The sequence below is a fragment of the Lithobates pipiens genome, unplaced genomic scaffold (assembly GCF_037356315.1).
Source record: "Lithobates pipiens isolate NorthernLeopardFrog02 unplaced genomic scaffold, aLitPip1_a1.2 Scaffold_18, whole genome shotgun sequence".
NCBI lineage: Eukaryota > Metazoa > Chordata > Amphibia > Anura > Ranidae > Lithobates > Lithobates pipiens.
In genome coordinates, this window is record NW_027507758.1 from 522,848,168 (window position 1) to 522,875,531 (window position 27,364).

The 27,364-nt window shown below is 43.9% G+C and overlaps 1 protein-coding gene across 1 annotated transcript; it reads left to right on the top strand.

The window, feature by feature from the left end:
* Positions 1-481: 481 nt before the first annotated feature.
* Positions 482-27,364, top strand: KLF11 (KLF transcription factor 11). The gene is made up of 4 exons (XM_077488769.1): positions 482-754; positions 13,803-14,063; positions 19,574-20,522; positions 23,777-27,364. Exons 1-4 carry the CDS (start codon positions 725-727, stop codon positions 24,073-24,075), a joined length of 1,539 nt encoding a protein of 512 aa, XP_077344895.1. The 5' UTR covers positions 482-724; the 3' UTR covers positions 24,076-27,364.

A 27,364-nucleotide genomic window follows, 5' to 3' on the forward strand; every position in this document is an offset into this window, starting at 1 on the left:
GGAATGACAGGTCCTCTTTATGAACAGTCCGCTGTCAGTGTGCACTCCGCCTGAACTGTGCACTTTGTAAACATCTATAGTGCCCCCGGTGGGCGTGTCAGTGGGCGGGGACAAGGCGCCTATGTGAGCCCAGCTCAGCATTCCTCTCCCCCCCCAGTACTGCACAACATTGTATTGTATTGCAGGCTTGGCCCGGCATCTCTCACACCCCAGGGGAGCCAAGCCGAGTACACAGGCGGCTCCCTCCGTGTATTTGTCTGAGCCGGCAGGGCGGGGCTTCCCCGGTGACAGACCGCGTCTCTCTTCTCTAGACACGCCCCCTCCGCCGCGCGACCTTTCCCCTACTTTCCAAGCTCTCGCACACTCAGCCCTAAGCGGCATGCCTTCAACACGAGCTGATCACGCTCCCGGCTTGGCCGCCATTGGCTGAGCGGAGGCTTAAGCGAGCGCCGATTGGCCCGCGGCTTTCCCCCCCTCCTTCCCTTGGTTGTGCAATGAGTGCGATGTCCTCACCTTGCCTTCCCCGCCTCCCCTCCCCGTTGTGTGTTGGTGTGCACGCCGGAGCCGGGCCCTCCCATGCAACATGACGACGAGGAGGTAACATCCCCAATGCAAAGAAGGCGAGCTTGTTATTGCTGATGAGCAGCCCCGGCTCTAGCAGGCGGCACCACGTCCTGCTACCGACACCGCTCCATCCTTTGTTACCCTGGACCGGCCTGACACCATGATCAACGTCACCACCACCGACAGGGCTGTAAGTCACCCACTGACCATTGTGTGCTGGGATTGGGGGGATAGGTGGGCACACAAAGAGAGGATGGCATAGGAATGTTACACCAGGGACCCCCTCCTATGGTATGCACATTATCCTCTATATATACACCCAGTCTAGCACCTAGATTATCATTACTCTATACAGGGGGTCTGTGATTGGTCATACAGGTGCATGGACCATCACTGGAGGAGCATCTGTCATTGTGTCTCATCACTTTGTATAGACATCCCCACTGTATGCAATACTAATTTGTCATCCCTCTGTATATATCATCTGTATATACACCATAGTGTCATCACTCTGTATATTGTGTGCTCTATGGTGCTGTCAATGGCAGGGGTGGGTGTAGAATGTCCTCCTGGGGGGATTTGATCATGTCATAATGATAACTCTGCTCTATGGGCAGATGTAATGAATTGTATGTGCACAGTGCTTCAAACACTGTACTGTGACCATATAATACTTTATATAAGATAACTGTACCTTATATAATATTTATGGTCACAACACTGAGCTCATATATATCTATCACTCTTATTAAAAAAAAAAAAAAAGTGTGGGCTGTGATCATAATATATGGGTTTGGTACTCTTATATACAGTATTATATGGTCTCAGTATTGTGATCAGACATATATAGTATGGGCTTATTGCTGTGTTCAGTCAGTCCTATACACAGTGTAATATGGGCTCAGTGTTGTGATCCTATAAAAACAAAAACGTATAGAATGGGTTCAGTGACTGTATATTAATCTATGGGATGTGTGCTCTTATATTCAGCATTTGGTAAGGGTTCAGTGTTTTTATACATAGCATTGTATGGGGTAGTGCCCCTATATATAGTAATGGGCTCAGTGCTCTTCTATACTGTATTCTGTATGGAATCAGTATAGTATGGGTCCAGTGCACCTATATACAGTATAGTATCAGTCTCCCTGTATACAGGGCTCATTGCTCTTATACATAGTAAAGTATGGGTTCAATGTCCCTATATACAGTATAAAATGGGATCGGTGCCTCTATATATGGTAATTGATGGGCTCAGTGCTCTTCTATACTGTATTTTGTACGGGATCAGTAGAGGATCGGTGCCCCTATACAGTATAGTATGGGTTTAGTGCTCTTATGTGCAGAATGTAGTGGTATGAGTCCTGTGCTAATCATCTAGTGCTATGTATTGTATAGTGTGGGAGATGTCAGTGGTGCTTTGTGTTGTATAGGAGATGTCAGTGGAGCTTTGTGGTGTATTGTATAGGAGATGTCAGTGTGGTGCTGTGTATTGTATAGGCGATGTCAGTGGTGCTTTGTGTTGTATAGTGTGGTGCTGTGTATTGTATAGGAGATGTCAGTGGAGCTTTGTATTGTATAGTGTAGGAGATGTCGGTGGTGCCGAGTGTCGCCCCAGGAAATGGAGTTGTGTTGGGTGCGGGTATCCTGTAACCCCTTAGATGCCGGAGGATGCTCTCTATATAAAGGGGGTTAAATGACAACCGCCCTGCCTGTTTTCTTTTTGGATGGTTTTTGAACGCAGGCCCCGCCCACCGGCTCCACTGTCGCGCCCACCTCGTTTCCCACCACGCCCAGCCTCCCTCACATGGCTATTTTAATGGATGACGTATTGGAAGGCTATATTTGGATCGCGCGGCCCCGCCCTCTGGGTTGGCCGAGAGGGGCGGGGCTCTCAGTTGTTGCCCGCTTGTCTCTGGGTGGGACAACGCTGTGCTCACTACTTATTGTCCGCGATAGGCTCCGCCCACAATCTGCAAAACAACTCCGTCCACGGGGGATGACAGCTGATCGGCACTGCCTGGGTGGGGCTTTTATCGATCCGTTGATTGCGAGCTCTGCAGACAAGGACGCGTTTATGATCTGAGTGTGTGTGCTGTACAGCATTGAATATGTCATCGTTCTATATAGAATACAGTGTCGCAGATGAGATGGTTAACCCTTTGTAGAGCCTCTGAGAATCTCCTGTGACCAGCGACCAATCACAGCCAGGGAATTTCCACCAGATCCTTGGGGGGGGGGGGGGGGGTGGTCTACTAAGACTTGAGAATGGCAACCAATCGGCTTCCACTTTCCATTTCCAAAGCTGTACCGAGCACTGGAAGCTGATTGGTTGCCAGTTTTATTAAATTCCTTTCCCCAGCATTCTTGCTTCCTGTACATTAGAATAAAAGGAGAGGGTGACTGATTATGTGCTTTCAGGAATTGTTACACCTTTGAGTTGGCCATACACTGTACAGTCTATGTAAGATTTACCGAAACTAATGGGACACATCCGAACAATCAGTTTCATTTTTACCAAATCCGATAAGTCCCTGAAAGGGATCTAAAGGATATTGTACAATAAAATTGTAAGGTGCATGGTGATCCCACGTTATACAATCTGATCACACAAGTGTTTTATAATCCACTTTAGATTTCCCATCACTGTAATAAACCACCTAAACAATCCAATCAGACAGACTCTTCTATATTATATCCTGACTAAAGGAACCACAGTGAAGCACAGTGGGGATTCCTACTGCGCATGTATGACGCACGCTGTGAATGGGCCGCACTCTTCTGGGACCTTTTGAAGTGGTCCAAACCAGGGATCCCCTCCCCAAAATGGGGCGGGGGGGAGGGAGGCAGACAAGCGGAGCTCTACTTTAATGTTCTGCCCAATTGAAATGTTTGGCCAAAGGCTTGAATGCATCTAAACAGATTTTTAACACTGCCTTTTTCCAGTCAGGAGAAAGGCATTCAGAAGAGCCGAGGGCTTAGACTGACTATACAATCTGCTCAGTCTCCCTTGGGCTAGGTGCACATCGCTGCAAACTGACTGATCCGATTTTCAGTGTAATTATGTGATGCAACTTTGATAAGGTTTGCATATTCTGTGGGGCCAAAATCGCACTGGAATCCTACCAAAGTAGCACAAAATCACTCCTTGCTGAGTCACATGGATGTAAACAGACACTATTGAAAACAATGTGATTTCCATTGTCATACAATTCTGTGCGATTCAAGTTGCATATGTAATCATGATGGGTGTTGTGTACAGTACAGGAGATTCCTCTGGTTGAGTTTGCCGTGATCCCATCCAATCAGATGGGTGTCGTATACATTACAGGAGAATCCTCTGAGACTGCAGTGATCCCATCCAATCAGATGGGTGTTTGTACACAGTACAGGACATTCCTCTGAGCCTGCAGTGATCCCATCCAGTCAGATGGGTATTTGTACACAGTACAGGAGATTCCTCTAGCCTGCAGCTATGTGTCTGAGGCCTAATAACAAACAGCTGTACACAGGGAGCAGGTTGGGACATGCCCCGATTGAAGTTCAGCTTCTATTACTCATCATTCTTCAGGCTGATGGTGAGAAGTGGCCTGGCTGCTGTAGGTCAGCCATCCGCTGTGGAGACAACACAGGAAATGAGCTCAGCAGTTTGATGAATGAGGAGTTCTCATTAAAGGGGAACTTCACCCGGCTTGTCAGCAGATTTAAATTGTGTAGACTGCTGATATGGCCAACCTATGCAGTCCAGCGCTGTCTTCCCTGCAACTGAACCTTCTCAACACTGCCATCCCCGGAGCCGCCAACTAGGAATAGGGAGATGGCTGTGACTTCCTAACCAATCAGACAGCTCACCACTGCACACGATGAAGCGACGGACGGGTCCTGCAGCCTCCTGGGATTAGGGGCTCATTCATACAGGGATCTTAAATGCTGCGTTTAGATGCCTACAGCGTATAGTTTTGTAGGCAATGTAAAGCTAAAGGAATTAATTGGGCCTTATACACAGCTGTGTCTACAAAGGAAAATGTGGGCCCCATATAGTGGTGTACAATAGAGGTAGGGAGACTGCTGTGTCCATAGCATGCACACTAGAGTTGCACAAATCTGATCAAAATGAGAATCTCCATGTGTGTTTTTTTTTTTTTTTCACATTGTACAAAAAATAAAAATGAGCTAACTTTACTGTTTAGTTTTTTATTACCTCATTAACCACTTAACTAGTTGCCACCAGCCCCGCCGGCGGTGTGAATCTCGTTCTGGGGCGACGTCTCAGATCATGCATGGTGATCGCAGACGCTCTGCTTTGAAGTTTCTGTGTCTTGAAGTCGCATAGATATGAATGGTACTAATTGGAAATCACGGGGTATGACTTGTTATGCGACTTTGCAGTCCCAAGTCGCACAAGTGTCTAAGCACTGTACACATCCAAACGTGACCACTTTAAGTGCGTAATTTTATTTACGGTCTTTGGTTAGCTCTGCTAGCAAGCGACTGTATTCTGTGCAGGAAATGCGCATATGGTCATCCCATCTCAGGTGGGTAGGGTGACGTCATCCTCACCTAGGTGAAAAAACGAGGACGTGGGTGCAAGTACCAACAAAAAGTTACTCTCCCTTTTTTTAAATGGCTGCTCAGCCATTCATACAAAGCCTTTAATTTTTATTAACCACTTCCCATCCAGGCCAATTCTGACATTTCTCTCCTACATGTAAAATTCATTATTTTGTTTTGCTAGAAAATTACATAGAACCCCCAAACATTATATATGTTTTTTTTTTTTGTTTTTAGCAAAGACCCTAGAGAATACAATGGCAGTTGTTGCAACTTTTTATCTCGTACGGTATTTGCGCAGCAATTTTTCGAAATCGTTTTTTTCAGAAAAAAAAGTTTCATGCTTAAAAAAAAAACAACAAAACAGTAAAATTAGCCCAATTTTTTTGCATAGTGTGATAGATGAAGATACGCCGAGTAAATAGATACCCAACATGTCACGCTTCAAAATTGCACGCGCTTGTGGAATGGCGCCAAACTTTGGTATTTAAAAATCCCCATAGGCGACGCTTTACATTTTTTTACTGGTTACATGTTTAGCGTTAGAAGAGGTCTAGTGCTAGAATTATTGCTCTCGCTCTAACGTTTGCGGCGATACCTCACGGGTGGTTTGCACACTGTTTTCATATGTGGGCGGGACTTGCGTATGCGTTCGCTTCTGCGTACGAGCTCTCCCGGACAGGGGCGCTTTAATTTTTTTTTTTTTTTTTTTATTATTGTTTTACTTTTATTAGTTTGACACTTAAAAAAATAAAAAAGAAATAAAAGTAATAAATTTTTTATTACAAGGAATGTAAACATCCCTTGTAATAGAAATGTGGCACGATTGGACCTATTTACAGTGAGATATGGGTCAATAAGACACCACATCTCACCTCCTAGGCTGGGAAGCCTTAAAAAATCAAAAAAACAAAAAAAAAAACGATCCTGGCTTCCTAGCCAAATCGGCGCCGTTATTTTGAATGCAGAGGCCGGGCGTGACGTCATAACATCGCGCCCGGCCTCCGAACGATCATAGAGACTCCGGGGACGATCTGGGCCACCGGAAATCTCTATCGTATTATCTGGGGGCCGGCGGATCCTGTGACCAACTCACCGATGGAAGCGGTGAGTCCGGTAGAAGCACCAGAGGGCGGCGGGAGGGAAGGGGCGTGCCCTTCCGCCTCCCGTAAGAACGATCAAGTGGCAGAACAGCTGCTATGATCTTTCTTATGGTGCAGGGAATCGCTGGCTGAAAACACCGACATCTGAATGATGTCTGTGGCCTCAGGCATCATTCAGATATATAACCACCGAAAGCCGAGGCCGTCCCTGGACGTCCTACCGGCGCAAAGTGGTTAATGAATACAAGGCTTCCTCTGATTGGTGGAGATGGTGATGCCATCCGCTCACATCAGCCAGTCGGAGGAAGCTTTGTATTCGCTGGTAAACACAGTGCTTCCTGTGAATGATGGGTTAGTGCTGAGCCAAGTTTGCTTTTGTTCCAGCCTTAGACGGAAAGTCCCTGTACCACTGCAGGAACATGTATGTGTCATCAGCTACACACAGCGCCAGTTTATAAAGCGCTGGTGGCTACTGCAGCAGTTTTGTTATTGCTTAGTCCCAAAAAAGTGAAAGTGAAAGAAAGTAAACCTGGAGCTCGGTGTGCAGAGACACCGGGAACGCCTTGCAGAGGGTTCATTTTCTGTTTCTCTTTTTAAGCACCCTTGTGTGGCTGGTGACATCAATCACCTGTTAAAGTGGAACTAAAGTCAGTCACTTATCTTCTCACTTAGGCCCCTTTCACGTTTATGCGACTCGCCCTGCGAATTGGGACTGCATAGTCGCATGACAAGTCGTACCCCATGATTTCCAATGAGTTTCATATCTGTGCGCCTTAAAGTCGCAGCGACCTCATAGTAGTCCCTGCACTACTTTGGTCCGACTTTGATGCAACTTGAAAACCATAGAAATCAAGATTGCACAGGCATTGCTTCAAGTCGCACAAGTGTGAAAGGAGCCAAACATCTACAGTTCTCAAGGTGTCTCTCATTGGCTCTGGCATCTTCTCCCACAGTGCAAATCTTTGGGCCTCTTTATTGGCTGGCACAGGATGACTTAACTCTTGTGCATACAGTCAGTCAGTCCAGCACACACAAACTGTTCCGGAGATGTAAGCTGAGCTGTGCATGCGCAGCTCGGTGTACATGCTGCAGAACACTGTGAGCAGGTAGGTGCATTATATTGAAGACGTGACACTGCACATGTCTTCTGCAATAAATTGCCTGCCAGGGTGATGAAAATGCCTTCAGTTCTGGTTTAACCTTTTTCCCTAGCTTGAAAGCTTGTCAGTTTTTTTTTTTTTTGGGGGGGAAATGGTCAACGCAACAGTTGTAGCATCCAAGCAGATCCAGCCACTGTTTGGGTGTTCTGACAGCTGCCAGTCACAATACAGTAGCCAGCCATGCATAATCAGCCATCCATGGTGTGGATCTGTATATGACCGGCTGAACTGCCCACCATTGTTCTGTGCTAGGGGCTGATTTATAATGCAAAATTAAAAAAAGAAACGGTAACCCGTACTATTTCCTTCATTCTTTGGTACATGACCACCAGGAATGTGGTTGCTGTGAGCAGTACATTTCACAATTCCTCCTTATTTTTTTTTATATGGGGACAATTGGAAAGGGCCATCATCTGTGGCAGCCAATCAGAAGTCCTCTTTCATTGATCTGACTGCAGCGGATGTGGTTGCCATGGGATACTGTTCATCATTGCTCTGGCAAATAGAAATTGAGGGGAAGTGATCAAAACTAGAGCAGCCAGAACCCAAGGCAGTTGTGCACGGCAACCAATCATTTTGTGTCTTTCATTTTTTATTTTTTTTCCCCTCTGTAGCTTTAGAGAACAAGCTGAAGCTAGAAGCTGATTGGTTGCTGTGCACAGCTGCTCCACTTATGATAAATGTTGCCCATTGAGTATTGTGTTTGGCTGACTGTGTGTTTTACTCTGGTAAATGATTGTGAGTGATAAGCAGACGTCGGGTCCAATTTAGCCTGTGAGGAGAGTACTGTGACATTTCATCTCCATGTTGGCTCAGGTTATCTGAGGACACGGAGAACGGCGCGACACACACGCACACACACACACACCGCACAGGCAGCGCTGAGGGAGGATTTTCCTTTTCCTTTCTGGAAATTGTTGCCGTCACGTTTCAGACATTTCACCAAATGACCCCATATTAAGGGGCGTGAAAGGGGGCTACCCCATGTGTGCTGGTGTGCCCGATGCCAGGACAGAGGTATTCCGTCTGTTGTGATCCTGCAGCAAAGCATTAGGAACAACACGGCATTGATTGGCTCCCCCTCCCCCCTCCTACAAGCACTTTTATGAATGCTGAATGAGAAGTTGATGTGGGAGATTTGAAGAAACGAGTGCTGGGGGGGCCCCCGGGGGCCCTAACATATTGATTGCATCTGCATTGAGATAAATTCCTTGACTGATCGATTTGAGGTCTCCACAGTTGGCTTGTAGCATCCACATGGGGGTAATGTTATGTAAGCAGGGTTTAGGAAGAATGAACAGACACATTTAGACCCCTTTCACCCTGGAGGCATTTTTTAGGCACTTTAGTGCTAAAAATAGCGCCCGAAGAAAAGCCTCAGCTGCAAACCCAGTGCGAAAGCCCCGAGTGCCTTCACTAGGGTGCTGCACTGGCAGGGCATCACAAAAATTCCTGCGAGCAGCTTCTTTGCAGCACTATAGGAGCGGCAAACACACCGCTCCTATAGCGCCCCTGCCCATTGAAATCAATGGGCAGTGCCGGCAAACCGCAGCTGCGTTTTTTGCGGGCGGATTTAACCCTTTTTCGGCTGCTAGCGGGGGTTTAAACTGCCTGCTAGCGACTGAATAGCACCACTAAAGCGGTGCTAAAAAAAATATTACCGCTTTACTGCTGTTGCCTGGGTGCTTTCAGTATGAAGGGGGTCTTAGGGCCCCTTTTATATTTGTGTCATGCTGTAAGACCCCTTTCACACTAAGGAGTTTTTCAGGCACTTTTGGGTTTAAAAAGCATCTGAAAAACACCTCCCCTGCAGTCTCAGTCTGAAAGCACTCGGGCTTTCACACTGAGGCGATTGTGCTGGCAGGATGTTTAAAAAAAAAAAAAAAAAAAAAAAAAAACTCCAGCAAGCAGCATCTTAGGAGCGATGTATACACCGCCCATTGAAATGAATGGGCAACGCCAGCAAAGCGCGGCTGCAGCGGTGCATTATGGAACATTTTAACCCTTATTCAGCTGCTTGCAGAAGTTAAAAGCACCCCACTAGCGGCTGAAAAATAGCAGGGATTGACCGCTGACGCCCCAGTGTGAAAGGGGCCTAATGGTTGTTATGTCACACTTCACTTCAGTGTATGTTGCAGCCCATAAAAATAATGCATATGCACCAAAATGTTCCATCAAATGCCATAAAATGAACATAATGCAACGCAGCATGGTGCATTGGCATATGGTGTAGTGCACTGAAATGTACAGTGCCTTGTGAAAGTATTCGGCCCCCTTGAACTTTTCAACCTTTTGCCACATTTCAGGCTTCAAACATAAAGATATAAAAATTTTATTTTTTGTGAAGAATCACCAACAAGTGGGACACAATTGGGAAGTCGAACGAAATCTATTGGATTTTTGAAACTTTTTTTAACTAATAAAAAAATGAAAAGTGGGGCGTGCAAAATTATTCGGCCCCCTTGCGTTAATACTTTGTAGAGCCACCTTTTGCTGCGATTACAGCTGCAAGTCGCTTGGGGTATGTCTCTATCAGTTTTGCACATCGAGAGACTGAAATTGAGCTCAGTGAGGTTGGATGGAGAGCATTTGTGAACAGCAGTTTTCAGCTCTTTCCACAGATTCGCGATTGGATTCAGGTCTGGACTTTGACTTGGCCATTCTAACACCTGGATACGTTTATTTGTGAACCATTCCTTTGTAGATTTTGCTGTATGTTTGGGATCATTGTCTTGTTGGAAGATAAATCTCAGTCCCAGTTTCAGGTTTTTTGCAGACTCCAACAGGTTTTCATCCAGAATGGTCCTGTATTTGGCTGCATCCATCTTCCCCTCAATTTTAACCATCTTCCCTGTCCCTGCTGAAGAAAAGCAGGCCCAAACCATGATGCTGCCACCACCATGTTTGACAGTGGGGATGGTGTGTTGAGGGTGATGAGCTGTGTTGCTTTTACGCCAAACATATAATTTTGCATTGTGGGCAAAAAGTTTGATTTTGGTTTCATCTGACCAGAACACCTTCTTCCACATGTTTGGTGTGTCTCCCAGGTGGCTTGTGGCAAACTTTAGACAAGACTTTTTATGCATATCTTTGAGAAATGGCTTTCTTCTTGCCACTCTTCCATAAAGGCCAGATTTGTGCAGTGTACGACTGATTGTTTTCCTATGGACAGACTCTCCCACCTCAGCTGTAGTTCTCTGCAGTTCCTCCAGAGTGATCATGGGCCTCTTGGCTGCATCTCTGATCAGTCTTCTCCTTGTCTGAGCTGAAAGTTTAGAGGGATGGCCAGGTCTTGGTAGATTTGCAGTGGTCTGATACTCCTTCCATTTCAAAATGATCGCTTGCACAGTGCTCCTTGGGATGTTTAAAGCTTGGGAAATCTTTTTGTATCCAAATCCGGCTTTAAACTTCTCCACAACAGTATTACGGACCTGCCTGGTGTGTTCCTTGGTCTTCATGATGCTCTCTGCGCTTTCAACAGAACCCTGAGACTATCACAGAGCAGGTGCATTTATACAGAGACTTGATTACACACAGGTGGATTCTATTTATCACCATCAGTCATTTAGGACAACATTGGATCATTCAGAGATCCTCGCTGAACTTCTGGAGTGAGTTTGCTGCACTGAAAGTAAAGGGGCCGAATAATTTTGCACGCACCACTTTTCAGTTTATTTGCTAAAAAAGTTTAAATTATCCAATAGATTTCGTTCCACTTCACAATTGTGCCCCACTTGTTGGTGATTCTTCACAAAAAATGTAAATTTTATATCTTTATGTTTGAAGCCTGAAATGTGGCAAAAGGTTGAAAAGTTCAAGGGGGCCGAATACTTTCGCAAGGCACTGTATGTGTGTTGCCTTTTGGGTGCTATTCAAGAGGAATTGCCCTGCAGCTCATCGGCTCACGTAACATGGGTTGCTGTAACAGAGATGTAAATGGACCCTTAAAATGTAAGATCACCTTTACAGAAAATCTGTCAACAAAATCTGGTGAACTTACACTGGACCCTCTCCCCATCGGACCTGGTCTCGCCAATACCTGAGGCCGGCGATCTCCTGCACTGACACATCGTATAGCTGCTTTACCAGTCTGGGGATTTGATATCCCACGGCTTTCTCTCCTGTTCTACAACACTGACAGGACGGACTATGCGGATTCTGATTGGTTGGTGCCAACCAATTAGAATGCCTCCTATACAAACCTTTCGGAGGTACGTTTTTAGGAGATGAAGCCGCGGGGGATTTCTGATCCCCAGATGTGCCGGTGCGGGAGATCGCCGGCTTCAGATACTGCAGGACCGAGTGCGATGGGGGAGGGGGTCCAGTGTAAGGTCACCTTACAGGTTTTCTGTAAAGGTAAACTTGCCCATGCAAGGGTCTCAAACTGATGGCCCTCCAGCTGTTGCGAAATAAGTCCCATGAGGTATTGCAAGGCTGACAGGCTGACTTGCAGAGGCATTATGGGACTTGTAGTTTCGCAACAGCTGGAGGACTGACAGTTTTCTTTCGAAAATCTGAATTTATTTAAATTTTTTTTGGTGTGTTTTGTGATCCAATGGTGCCACCATTTATTTCAAAATCAATCAAGCCTCCAATTTCACCACATGTTGCTACAGAAAATAATTTTTGTGGCCAGGTATCTTCTTTACTTTCTGGGAATTTTCTTTTTCGATTTATATATTTCTCACACAATTCTCCCATCATTCATTCGAAAATCGGTAGTTTTTCAAAAAATTTCCAAAATGTCTGATCACTCTAATTCGATTGCAAATTCTTTGATAAGATCTTTTAAAGAAAATGAATTATTTTGGAATTGGACTCGTGTATGACTGGCCTAAAACACTCCCAGCTGTTATTGTTCCCCTCCATCATAGGAGCGAGCTGCTCTCTGATACAAACCCCTCACATACGTATTCTCTCCCCTCATACAGTAGCTCTGACCTCAGCATCTGAGAGGTCACCCCTATGATGGTGAACAGTAACAGCTGGGAGTGTCTGAGCAACTTGCTAGCAATGAGGTGCTGCAATCTGGGAAATTTTCAGCCAGGATTCAAGAGGTACATAAATGGCCTACACCTATAGTAAGGGCATTATGCAACTTTGGTCAGAGCTGCGGAGTTTGTCTACAGACACCCCTTCTCTGCATAGGCAGTTATTTTGTACAAGTGAACAATGTATTTTAAGGTGAATACTAGAGCTGTGTGTGATTTTTCTAAAAAAAAAATAAAAAAAAAAAAAAATCTGCGAAACTATTCAAATTTTATATATATATATATATATATATATATATATATATATATATATATATATATATATATATATATATATATATATATATATATATATATATATATATATATATATATATATATATATATATAAAAAAATTTTTGATGGACACCAGTCCTGAGGAGCTGCGGGCAGGAGTTTTTTTAGGCGAGGCCGTGGCTTCAGCTTAGTCCACGAGGCTGGACGCCGTGGACTAGGCCGAAGCCACAGCCTTGCCTAAAAACTCCTGCCCGCAGCACCTCAGGACCGGCGCAGTGTCAGCGCTGGTCCTGGTGAAAAAAAAAAAACGATTTGCTTCAATTTTAAATCGATTTGACCTCTAAACTCGATTCAAGATGTAATGCATGTAAGCTACAGTTGCTGATGAACCACAGGCATAAGGTTCTAGGTTATTTTGTCATCCAGAGTGCTTCCTCCCCTGAAGTGCTTTCAGATTTTTTTTTGTCTGTGTTCCCATAGGAAAAAAAACGCCATGTGTTCATAAGATCAGAAAGTCAGAAGGATAACTCCATAACAGGGAAATGGGCATCGCTAGTATGACAAAGGGTTCTATTTCTGCTGTGTGGTCACCAGGGCAGGAAGGGAAGGAACATTTCTTGAATGGGGACACAGTCAGTAGGAAGAAAAGGGAAATCTATGATGGGAAGAGTAGGTGGAAGACACTGATGTACAGGGGGCACTATGATGGGAAGAGTAGGCGGAAGACACTGATGTACAGGGGGCACTATGATGGGAAGAGTAGGTGGAAGACACTGATGTACAGGGGGCACTATGATGGGAAGAGTAGGCGGAAGACACTGATGTACAGGGGGCACTATGATGGGAAGAGTAGGTGGAAGACACTGATGTACAGGGGGCACTATGATGGGAAGAGTAGGTGGAAGACACTGATGTACAGGGGGCACTATGATGGGAAGAGTAGGTGGAAGACACTGATGTACAGGGGGCACTATGATGGGAAGAGTAGGCGGAAGACACTGATGTACAGGGGGCACTATGATGGGAAGAGTAGGTGGAAGACACTGATGTACAGGGAGCACTATGTTGTGATATTTTAGTGTGACCAAATCCACAGGCGGTGTCTTATATAGTGTGACATTCTTGTTGATCAAGTTACCCTTTTACTTTGTCTCCATAGGTTGACTTCATGGACATCTGTGAGTCGATCCTGGAAAGGAAGAGACATGACAGCGAACGTTCCTCCTGCAGCACACTGGAGCAGAATGACTTTGAGGCGGTGGAAGCTCTGGTGTGTATGAGCTCCTGGGGTCAGAGATCTCACAAAGGAGAAGTGCTGAAGATGAGGCCGCTGACTCCAGCTTCTGACTCCTCCGATTGCCTACTACAATACGAGTCCTCCTCATCCATATCGAAAGATTTCCACTCTCTAGCCACCCTGGTAAGAATGAACACATAATTACCACCAGTGTTCAAGAATGTAATATTCATTATAAGCATTAATGACACCAGTCATAAACACAGCTACGTCTGACATTCAATGCCATAGACTTAAAGGGGTTGGTTTACTAAAAGTGGAGGGTGCAGCTCTGCACAGAAGCCAATCAGCTTTCAGGATTTATTGTCAAAGTTTAATTGAAAAAGCTGAAGTTAGAAGCGGATTGTCTACCATGCACAGCTACACCAGGTTTTGCACTCTAGTAAGTAAATCGGCCCCAAAGTTAGTTTGCATTCATTCTTTAGCTAATAGAGGTGTCAACCTAAAGCTACTCAGTCCCAAACTTTCACAAGTCCTCATCCCAAACTTTCACAGCCAACAGTTAAAGCGCAACTTCCCTGCAAGGGTCAATTGCTCATTTTGTCCGGGGGAGAAGAAAAACGCTACCCCATCCTCCACTCCCCTAGCAAATTGCTCTAGCAGTGGATTGTCCCTCGGTGTCAGTTTCTGAAAGACCCTGGAGAATTAAATGGCCGTAGTTCTAATTTGCAATCACACAGCATTTGAGTGGAAATTGTCAGTAAAAAAATGCACTCAATTTTGAGGGCACACAAATGCAATATATTACCCAATTTTAGGTTAAAGCGAAATGTAAATTTAAAAAAGTGAGTGTGTACATACATGCATATCTGTATGAACATCCTCTTTTCAGGTCCCCTGCTGTTGCTCCTGGCCCCTCCCTCTCTGTCCAGTGCTCCCATGGAAAACCACCCCCCCATGGGGGGCACTCATGTGTACTCGCTCCCGAGCCCTCCTGCTGTGCCCATTGACACAGTGGGATTCTGCCCTGCTCCCTCGTCACTGGCTTTGATTGACAGCACTGAGAGCCCCAGTGAGACCCAGAAGTGAGAGGAGAGAAGAGGTGCAAGCGTGTACGGTGCTGGATTGAATGAGGGCTCATGTAAGTAAATAGGAGAGGGGGGGGGTGCTGGAATGCATTAAGGCTAAAATGTTTAGGTTTTAGAACCACTTTAAAATATAAAAGTTACCCAAAAGCATCAAGCCTAAAATTTGTGAGTGCCTTTTGGAAATGGTGACAAGTTTTGGTACTCAAAACTTTACCTAGGCGACAGTTTCAAAAGCCCCCACATGTCATCAATTGTGAGTTAACTAAGAATAAAGGGGGGGGGGGGGTTAGGGAGGAGCAAAATGTACTGGGGGTGTATGGAAGTGATCCAGCGTGAACCCCCTGTCCCCAACCCCCCCCGAGCTGTGCACTGTTACTACATAATCGGACTATTTGTATTGATTTCTGTTGTTTTTCTGGCAGTAAGCACAGGCCAGTTTTGCCGGGCTGATGTAACTGGCTGTACGGCGTGTTCTTGCCTTCTGTTTCTGTAATTCCTTCTAATATGCTGCAATCCGCTCTTATGTTTTGTAGTTAATTAATCAGGCATGAAAACACAGGACAGAGATGAGGGACCTGAAACTGTATGTCATTAAAGCTGGCACATGATTGTTTTGTTTAGATGTCTTCCCTTCTCTATGGCTACCTCCCTTATGGAAAAAGGCCCGAGAGTCCTGGGTCTCAGCTGGGATGAAAGTTAGGAGTGAACACTGTTATGTAGCTCAGTGTTTGTTGACCTTCTAATGCATGGCAGCCTGTTCAGGAGCAATGGACTTAAATTGTGGCGACTTGAGGGGCCCAAGTATTCTGTTTTATGCATTGTCTACAGCTGGCCATAGCTAAGCTCAAGTATTGGACGGCAAAATCAAAATGCCCAACTCTTGTCAATTTTTTATTTTATTTATTTTTTTATTTTTTTTAGATAGAGAGAAATATATATATATATATATATATATCTCTCTGCAGCTCTCTCTCTCTGCATGCCGATTGGGGAAATTTCCCCCTGCTTTCACAAGTTACTGAAAAATTCTTCACTGTGAAGACGGTAATGCCACGTACACACGACCGGACTTTTCGAGGGACTAGGTCCGACAGACTTTCGACGGAGTTCTGACGGACTTTCCGAATGAACGCATTTGGCCACACACAATCACACCAAAGTCCGACGGATTCGAATGTGATGACGTATGACTGGACTAGAATAAGGAAGTTCATAGCCAGTAGCCAATAGCTGCCCTAGCGTCGGTTTTTGTCCGTCGGACTAGCATACACACGAGCGGATTTCTCGGTAGGAACTGGGTCCGGTGGAGTTCTGGCAGAAAAATTTGAAACATGTTCCATTTCTAAAGTCTGTCAGACTTTTGCAAATCAAAAGTCTGCTGCAGCCCACACACGTTCGAATAGTCTGCCGGAATCATTCCGTCAGACTTTTGATGTTGAAAAGTCCGGTCGTGTGTACGCGGCATAAGACCCCTTTCACACTAGGGGGGAAAAATGCATCCCCGGTGTGAAAGCCTGAGTGCTTTCACACTGGGGCGGTGCGCTTGCAAGTCCTGCAAGCAGCATCTTTTGGGTGGTAGAGCATGAGCGGTGTATACATTGCTCCTGCCCATTGAAATGAATGGGCACTGCTGCCAAAGCACCTGCAAAATGCTTCAGCAGCGGCGCTATACCTGTGTAGGTAACCCTTTATTCAGCTGCTAGCGGGGTTAAAATCATTCCGCTAGTGGCTGAATGGTGCCACTAAAACTAGCATAGTTTTACGGTCCGTGCCCATCCCAGTGTGAATGCAGTTTAAGAAATATATTTTTTGATTGGAGCAGGGCTGTTACTGATTTGACTAGACTATATTTTTAGTTGAATGTGGAGGAAGTAGGTTGGCATGCCACACATCGAGAGATTTGGTCAATTCGCTACATTTAGCTTCCTAAGTTGTTTTGCTAATTACTGGGCATTTCTTAGCAATCTGGAACTGAAATTGCCTTCCATTGTGGTAAATGACCTGATGTATATGACTAGGGATTTTTTTTTTTTCATTTTGCGTCAGCAGGAAAATAATTATATGGAAAAGGAGAATAAGATGTAAATTAAGGGTTAATAAGGGGTTAGACAGAGGAACTTTGGACTTTGTTTACTCTTCAGCTGTCAACAGGGGAACCCCACTGACAGCTGGATGAGTCATCAGTTGTTAAGGACGTTGCGGCCCTGCTCAGTTATACTGCGGAGGCTTGGCATGGCTGTGCAAATCGCCTTAGCTGTACGTCGCTTCTTTAAGATGTCACAGCTGATGCATGTGCGATGACCACCGGGCACCCGTGATCGCTTGATCGAGAACCGGGCTCTGCGTGTTTGTAAACACACAAATTCCAGTTCTCTTAGGGGAGAAGAGACAGATTGTATGTTCGTACTAAGTATGAACACAGATTTCTCTCCTCCCCTAGTCAGTTCCATTCCCCCTACAGTTAGAACACACCTAAGGAATACGGTTAACCCCTTGATCGCCCCTAGTGTTAACCCCTTCCCTGCCAGTGACGTTTATACAAAAATCAATGGCTATATTTAGCTCTGATCACTTTATAAATGTCAGTGGTCCCAAAATAGTGTCAGAAGTGTCCGATCTGTCCACCGCAATGTCGCAGTTTACCGCCATTGCTAGTAAAAAAAAAAAAAATTGCATAAATCTATCCCCTATTTTGTAGACGTTATAACTTTTGTGCAAACCAATCAATATCGCCTATTGCGATATGTATTCTTCTACATTTTTGAATAAAAATAAATAAATAAATAAAAAAATAAATCTGTCTAAACTGAGGAAAATATTTGTTTAAATTGGGATATTTATTATCGCAAAAACTACAAAATATTATTTTATTTTTTCAAAATTGTTGCTATATTTTATAGTGCAAAAAATAAAAACTGCAGAGGTGATCAAATGCCACCAAAAGAAAGCGCTATTTGTGTCAAAAAGACATAAATTTTGTTTGGGTACATCGTCGCATGACAGCGCAATTGTCAGTTAAAACAATTCAGTGCCATATGGCAAAAAATGGCCTGGTCTGGAAGGGGGCAAATCCTTCCAGGGCTGAAGTGGTTAACAGATAATTGGGGGGCCGCCATTTATTTTTTATTTTTTGTACATTTCAGCTGTCAGTGGTGGAATCCCGCTGAAAGCATCGTAGCATTTGCACGAGTACCGATACATGTGCAAATGCTTAGTATTGCCACTGATACTGGTATCGGGACAACTCTACCTATGACACTTGGGAGGAGAGAGAATCTAAAACAGGTTGCCTAAAGAAGACCTGATACTTGTCCAGTGGGCAGAGTCATCACTTCTCTATTCAAACACTGCGGCCCCTGGCAGAATCTTCAACAGCTGATGCTTCTCTCATTCGCCACTACATTACTACAGGAGGTTAACTTGAAGACACCAGGCTTCTAACACCACCAGTTAGGGTCAGCTGTTGAAGATCCTACCAGAGGCCATAGTTCTTGGATTGGCTAAAGTAGGGACTTGCTGCCTGCCAGAGAGGTAAGTAGTAAAGAGTTTGAAAACACACCCTCACCTTTAGGTGCTTGTAAAGGACTATGTCCCCAAACATAACAGAAAATAATCTGATGTTGGCTTCTAACAGCTAACAAACGCCAACTGTGTGTTTATATTGGAGGGCTGGCATGCTGCTAAATCCAATTTTTTTCCTACAAAAAAAAAGCAAAGATTGTTGTTGTGAAAATGAATTTCTCCACAATGCCTCTAGCTGCAGAGGTGAGAATGGGGGTTTGTTTAAAGTGTTCATATAATGAACAGGCAGTAAAAGCACTTCAAATGTGCATAGTCCTGGACATGGGACTCACATTAGGAGTCGTCTTTTTGAAGCATCTTTTTCAAACTTTATTTTTTCAGGGCATATACACCCTAGTGGATCAGTCAGCCTAAATATTTAGTGTGTGTGTTGTGTTTTTTTTTTTTTCTCACAAGGAATTAAAATAAGACTTTTACATGTGCCATGGTTCATTAACTTTAGCAAAACTGAAAATGATTTTTTTAGACATTTAAAATGCAGAATGAGTAAATTCAAGTTAATTCAGTGCAGAGAAATCCTTGCATGGTCATCACATCATTACACTTAAAGCGGAGTTCCACCCAAAAGTGCAACATCCGCTCGTTGTACCCCCACCCCGCACCTTTTGGGAGGGGGCTGGATACCTATCTTTCACAGGTATCCTATTCCCACTTCTGGGAGCCTCAGCTGCGGGTATGGATGTCACTGTGCCCGGGCTCCCTCCCTCCTTCCCCGGACACCGGGCCAGTAGGAGAGGAGCCTCGCCTCACACGTGCGCAGTAGGGTTTCCCGGTGTGAAGCCATAAGGCTTTACTGCCGGATTCCCTTACTCACAATAGAGGCGGCATGCACCCGACAGCTAATGGAAACATCAGCTGCGGTGCCGACATCGCTGGACTCCAGGACAGGTAAGTGTCTGATTTATTAAGTCAGCAGCTGCAGTATGCGCAGCTGCTGGCTTTAAATTTTTGCAGTGGTGGGCGGACCTCCGCTTTAATCTCATGACACCATTTATCTTATGCTTGTGTTTTTTTGCTTTCCAGTGCATGACTCCTCCACACAGTCCAGAATTTACTGAGCCTTGTACAACACTCCCTCCTGCCTGCCAAGTGACATATTCCAAGCCAGTGACTGTCATGTCCAGCAGTTCTCATTGTTCTGTGTCGTCTTCTAATGCATCCAAGCCTTTTACTCCAGCAGTCCACAGCTTGTCCTCGCAGAGCTGTGAGATGTCAGAAAGGTCACAGCCTTGCAAGGCAATGGTCACCAGTGTCATACGTCACACAGCTGACACATCTGCCTTCCACCACCTCCCCCAATCTCCACCTAAAGCACCAACAGCCGTATCCTCCCGAAACTGCGATGTCAAACATTCCAAGCTCACCAAAGAGACTCCTGTCCAAGAGGACTTGTCTAGAAGCAGCTCCCCTATGTACCTTCCACAGACTGAAATTCCCTGTGCAAATGCAAACACTGGGAGACAACAAACGGCCAGTGTACAGACACAGGAGCCAGTGAAATGTGAAAATGAACACTCAAACGAGACAAATCCGTTGGTTTCTGTTCCTGCTTCTAGTTCCCCTGTTCTCTGCCAGATGATTCCAGTAAACGGGCAACCTGGTGTTATCTCCGCTTTTATTAAACCACCTTCTCAACCAATGTGCAATACCATTAAACCCATTTTGCCCCAAACCACCTCCCTTTCACAACAAGTCCTTATGGGCACACCGATGTCTCCAGGGACTGTTATGTTTGTCCTTCCTCAAGCATCTGTCACCCAGCCATCTCAGCAGTGTCCACAGACTCTAATGACAGTCGGAAACACAAAGCTATTGCCTCTTGCCCCAGCTCCTGTATTTATTACTTCTGGGCAGACTAGCCCCCCACAAATGGACTTTTCCCGAAGGCGCAACTACGTCTGCAATTTCACTGGGTGCAGGAAGACCTACTTCAAAAGTTCACACCTCAAAGCACACCTTCGAACCCACACAGGTGAGGCCTTTTTTTGTGAAAAAAAAAAAAAAAACTTTTTACTGTAATGTTTTATATAATAAAAGGTTTGAAGTAATTTCAGTACTTGTGAACGCAATTTTTTTGCAAAATTATTAGGTATGATGAGTTTCAGGAAAAAATTTATACTCACCTAGGTGGATGCAGCCTTGATCTGATACTGTATCTCTCCTCCACCACTTCTAAGACTGAGCACTGAGAGATCAAAGACTGCTGATCACTGAGTTCTCAGCCTGCAGTGAGCAGAAAGACTGTGACTCAGTCACCAGCTCTCTGCTCTGCCCCTTCAGTACTCACTGGAGCTGTAAGCTGTGGAGGGGGCCGGAGCGGCTAACTCGGGCTCTAAAGCCCCATTCACACCTGAGCATTGGAGAGGGGAAAAAAAAATCATTCTCTATGGCGATGGTTCACATCCCCCACTCCAAAACGCTTGAATCTCAAACAAGTTCTGGAACTTTTTTTTAAGGCAGATTTGGGTGTTTTTCTGCTTTTTACATTGGTGACCTTTTTGTTCTGTACAAAATCGCGGGACACTATGCCTGAAAACGCTATGCTCAGGTGTGAATGGGGCCTAAGTGGAGTCAGCTGCCGGTCCAGGCATCTGGGTGGATCTTTTCAGAGCCTGGACCGGCTCTGTGACATCAGCCAACAGCGAGGTTTAGCTTGCTGTTGGCTGAAAACAAGAACAAATTGCAGCTTTGGCCCCATTTCTACCTCTTCCCCTTTTTTTTTTTTTTTTTTTTTTTTTTTTTCCCTTTTTGAGATTGTAAATGGTGCCCTAAATTCACTGTTCGGTCATTTGGAAATTAAGAGAAGTATGGGTTTCAGGAAAAAAAAAAAAAAAAAAGATATTCCCCTAGGTGGATGCAACATCGGACTGATGATGCATCGGTCTGCCTGCCACCACTTCTAAGACTCTAGACTGGTCCAGGAATCTGTGTGGATCCTAACCTATGGTTGGGATCTTTTTAGAGCCTGGGCCAGCTCTGTGACCTCAGATGACAGTGGACTATAGCCCACTGTCTGCTGGAACCAAGTCACAGGAGTGGACAACAAATTTCACTCCTGTGACCTACAGAAGTATAGACAAAATGGCTTTGGCTATACTTCTCCTTTTAAAGTGGTTGTAAACCCTTACAAACCACTTTGACCTACAGGTAAGCCTAGATTAAGGCTTACCTGTAGGTCCAAGAAATATCTCCTAAACCTACACGGTTTAGGAGATATTTACCTGAAGACATCCAGGCCATAGTTCGTCCATTATGCTTTACCTTTGCAGGGAATCAAAGAGGAAGTAAACTCACCAGGGTTTACTTCCTCTTTAAGACAGTAAATGGTGCCCTAAATTAAATTTTTCGGTCATTTGCTCTTCAGACTATATGGAGATTAGTATCCCTATAAATGGCTGTAGTGATAATTCGTTTTGTACCCAGAACTGGAGCAGCATGGACCTCAAGGATTTATCCGATCATCAGCTAAGTTTATGTCTAGTGATTTCCCCATCGTTTTTAGAGGACCTAAATTTTGTAATGAGATTTAATTTACAAGCAGAGGTAAAAAGGAGCATTTGGTTTTTCTTTTTACTTTTGCATTTTGTAGTGGATTTGAAGTGATTTGAACAAACTGCAATACCTGCCTCCCATCCAATGTCTGTGAGGTCCCTTCCTGGTACCGGCATCTTCTGTGCGCTGGGTGTTCCGCCGCCTTGATCCTGCCATGCTGAAAATGTATTGCATTGTATATGTGCAGCTCATTGCTATGCATAGAATGATTTACTAAAGGCAAATCGACTGTGCAGTTCCTCCTAGAGCTTAGTGAATGAGTGAGTAGAAGCTCTGCCGAGTTCCATCTTTCAATCATGTCTAAGCAAAAATGCTGTTTTTTTTTGTTTTGTTTTTTTTGTCTTGCACGCGATTGGGTATTGTTTGCAAAGTAAAGCTTTACCTCATTTACTAAGCTCTGGAGCAACTGCACTCGCAGGGGGCAAAGACACTTCGCAGAGCCCTGTCTTTTTGCCTCTTATTAAATCAACCCCATAGATAGTCTAACTTTTACAGTAAATGTTTTGCCTATTTGGAATTTTTTTTTTTTTGGTAGGTTTATTTCCATTTTAACATATTTGGAAAAAGTCAGCTTGCTAGTGAAGTTGCTGGTTTCCATTTTACAAAAACCAACTGCTTGGAATAAATAGGATTAAAAAATATATTTACTGGTAACTGTTAAGCCCCATACACACTATCAGATTTTCTGCTAGTTTGAGTCTTCAGATTTACCATAACCATATAATATAATATGAGGTCAAACCTTAGGAGTTTCAATTCGTATGCAATCAGGCAGGCCCTTGCACTAGATGGTTTTGGTAAATCTGAAGACAAAAATCTGATAGTGTGTATGGGGGCTTTAGACTTGCGCAGCTTCATTTGTCAGTGCCTGAAAGTAGAACTGTTTTTTGTGTTGCCCACAGCTACCAATAGACTGAAAAGGGATAATCTGATCATTTGCTGTTGACGGCACAGAGCATTCTTTCAGACAGTTTATAAATGTCTTGGGTCACACAGCCCTCACATAACATTGAGCTTCATTTATCAGAGTGCCTTTAAGACCTGTGTTGCCATAGCAGCAAATCAGATTCTCTACTTTTTTTTTATTTGAGGTTAGCAAATGAAAAGGGGGGATGGAATGATTGCTTTGGGCAACACAGGTGGCTGTTTCAGCACTTTGTGGGGCACTGATATTTTAGTAATAGAAAATGCTGTGAATGAGAGAGGTAAGCATATGTAGACTCTAGGCCCCTTTCGCACGGCTTTCCTATCATGTCCATCTGTATTTTTTTTTTTCAGGTGGACCTGATCAGATGATCCATTCACTCCTATAGTGCGGCAGATGTCAGTGGTGACCTGTCTGAAATCCAGACGGATGGAGACCCTGTTTTCCATCCGTCTGGTGGATGGGAGCGGATGAAAATGAGGCGGTCTGTTTTCATCCGCTCTTCCCATAGAAGAGAGCAGGTCTCTGAAAGGTCCACCTCAGTACAGTGTGCGGAGGTGGACCTGTCATCTGCATATCGGCGGGGATCAGTAGATAGATTCCCCCGCTGAACAAAGTGTAGTCCACTGGGCGGGACCACCTATGTGAAAGGACCCTTAGTATTTGAGCTTGATAGTAACTCATTTCTGAAATACTCCACAGTTGGATTGTAATTTTTTTTAATTTTTTTTATTGTTTTTCTGTTGCAGGAGAAAAACCTTTCAGCTGTAACTGGGAGGGATGTGATAAAAAGTTTGCTAGATCAGACGAACTGTCTCGACATCGCAGAACCCACACAGGCGAGAAGAAATTTGCCTGTCCTTTGTGCGACCGACGATTCATGCGCAGCGATCACCTGACCAAGCACGCCCGACGACACATGACCACAAAAAAAGTTCCCTCCTGGCAGGCAGAGGTTGGAAAGCTAAACAGAATAACGACGTCCGAGCAGACAAGAAATCCGGGACCGTCTTTAAGTATGCTGGTGTCCATGTCCCCCCCAGTATAAGAGTGACTGATCAAATACGTTGAAATCAAATAAAGCCTTTTGATTCACGCACTGAATCACCCAGAGACTTAAACCACAAACTCAGTGCTTATCTTTGTTACATCGTCTTGGGCTGTGTCCAGTTTTATGACATTGATTTGTACCCTTTATGAGTGATATAAATATATTATATAAATATATATAAATCTTACCTACCAGCATTTTTACACAAGAAAATAAAAAAACTATTGTATTGGCAATAAGCTTTTTTTTATGTGAAATTTGTGTTCTGTAAAGCAGATCATAACATTCCCCCCCCCCCCTTTTTTTTTTTTTTTTTTTTTTTTTTTTTTTTTTTTTTTTTTATACAAGAAATAGTATTTGTTAAGTTCCTTTTTGTTGAGGAGGTTTATCACCGTAGAGTACAGCCAAGCTCAAAGTGACACTGTCGCTACGCTTATTAAACTAAAGCTGAGCTGTAAAAGATGCTGTGTACCTACCTTTTCAGTGGTTTGTGTCTTGGAACCCATCTGCTTTGCTCTTCCCTGGCCACAGAAGATATTCTGTCCCTTCCACCGGTTTTTATGGTGGGATTGGGCACCAGGTATTGAACAAACTCAGGTTTTGTATACGCTGCCGGGATCAGTAGCAAGGCAAGGCAAGTAATGGAGCATCCTCTTTTACATCCTAGGATTGGCTTAATGAGACCTTGTAGGGACAGGGTCACTTTAAAGCAAACTGGTACATGAGAAATATGGAGGTTGCCATCACTGACCTCCTTATTAAAATGCTTGGCTGTCTCTGAATTGGGTCCTTTGAACCACTGATTTTGTGATTTGTCATGCTGCACCAAAAGTCAGAATTCCTGATCTGAATGCTTGTTCCAAGTCAATGTCTCAGAAAGCCCCAAAGACAATTGGTCAACACGACAGGAAAGCAACTAGCATTTATATATCTATATTCTATTATTTAACACTGGTTTTGCTTTAAAATGAACCTGTTGAGCTTTTTGAACATTTGCAGTTAAAAGATCCCCTGCTGTGCACCTTTCCCCATCTACTTTCACTTTGTTACAGATGCTTTTCCTGACTGTAGGGCAAAGTCTTACCAACCCGGTCTGTTATTGCGGACCTTGCATGAACATGCAAGTTTTTGATTATTTTGGACCTTCCCAGTAAAAAATATCTATACATACTTTTTTTTTGAAGAAAATAGAAACAAACTTACCTTGGACAACAGGTTCTGCCCTTTTCATGAAGGTGTCGAGCCTCCTGGGAAGGCAGAGTACCTGTAATCCCATGAGAATGCAGTAAGGGGTAAGGTCTAGGGGTAGAACCCAAAATCAAAGTGCCTGCAAGATTTTATATCCGCTAAGAGTTGTAGTTCTGCAACAGCTGAAGGGCTGCCAGTTTGACACCTGTGAGCTAGACAATGCAGGTAGCATTTGGGATTCCATAAAATGAAATGTAGCAAAGCTGCTGGTATTTCTTTAGTTGTCTAGTTTAATACGTTTGGAGCACTCAATGGTTGCGTTCAGCTCTCCCTTTAAACAAGGTCTACGTAGCAAAGAGGTCATCAAAAGTTGGCCAGCCATGCATTTGAAAGTGGTGGTTCTCAAAATAAAAGGTTGTACATCATGTTTGACAATCTTTTTTTTATATTGAATTAGTCTGTGTTTACAGTTTTATACCATTATAGCTTGTTTAATATTTTGTTTTATAATTGCAGGTTTTATACCGCCCAAAACTGGTATTCTAGCATTTTGGTAGAGACCAGCATATTAGACCCCATCATTTTTATTTGTATTTTTTTTTAATACCCTTTCAGGGACTTTGGCAGCAAGATGACCCATGCGGAGTTCTAGGCTCTTTTCCTCAATGCCTTGGAATCTCCCTTCTCTGTCCACATTCTCTATATTTAGAAGTGGATTATATCTAAAATGAGGAGGGAGTAAAACACTAAATCGTTTCTGCATGTGGACAAAGTTGGATCCTAGGTGCAGAAATCTTATCACTAGGGTGCTTAAATTATTAAGCACCCTAGTGATGCAACTTGCTATCTTCTCCATCAGAATGCACCACCCAAAGTTTGTTTTTTCTGTGGAAAGCAATTAGATGATGTGCTTTAAAATTTTACTAAAGTAAAAAAATAAATAAACGGGTATTAAAATAACATACATGTTATACTCACCTGCTCTGTGCAGTGGTATTGCACAGAGCAGCCCTGACCCATAGATGTTGTTCTCGTCTGCTCTGTGCAGTGGTATTGCATAGAACAGCCCTGATCCCTCTCTTCTTGAGTCCCCCGGTGGCGTTCCTAGCTCCTGCTCTTTTTCTTGTGTCCTCATAGCAAGCTGTTTGCTAGGGAGGCACACAGTGTCTGCATGCTCCCACGCTCCATAGCCTTGCACAGTGGGACCTAGCTCTGCCCCCCCCTCTTCTTCCTTACTGCATTTGATTGACAGCAGGAGCCAGTAGCTTCTGCTCCTTGGGTGCTGTGTAAAGAGGAAGAGAGAGGAGAAAAGATGCAGCCTTCACACGGGGGAAATAGAATATTTTTTTTACCTTTTTAAATGTAAGCAATGCTTTAAGGTAAAAAAGCATTTTTAGCTTTAGTATCACTTTAATGATGCCTTCCTTCAGTGACCCAAAAACTTGAGCTCATTGACTTTACTGGGAAATCTTCTAATACCAATAGGTAAAAGAAACTGGAGCAGCAAACAGAGGACTGATTGTAGCAGGGTTCTATAAGCAGTCATGTACAGTCTTCTGTTTATTGGATGATTGACTTTTCAGTATCTTGTGTTGAGATTCCTGCCCCAAAATCGCTATTATGAAACGGTCAACCTCAATTGGACTAAAGCCTTCATTCCATTTGATAAATCTAAACCCTTGTATTGGCCAGCTTTAGCCTGAATTTACGATCTGGATCAAAGCATTGCCAGTAAGCACCTTCTGACTTCATTATCAAAAGGAATACGATCTAGTGTGTCCATTATTTCTATTGCACTATACTTTATATGTCGTCATTTATCTTATTGTATATGTATTTGTGAAATTCCAGTAACTTTTACAGTAAACATTTGCCCACAAAGCTGGAGTGAAAGATTAAATGTTGTATTAATTGGATTTAAAGAGATGCAAGATCCTTGACCTAGACGAAGCTTGGTCATCATTGCCTTTACGTGAAGGCATATTGTTTGCCTGACGATTATGTATTCATCCAGATAGACATATATTGGAAAAATGTGTTTCTGTATAAGCTGTAAACGTGACAATGCAAACATTTTAGTAAATAACTAAAACATAAA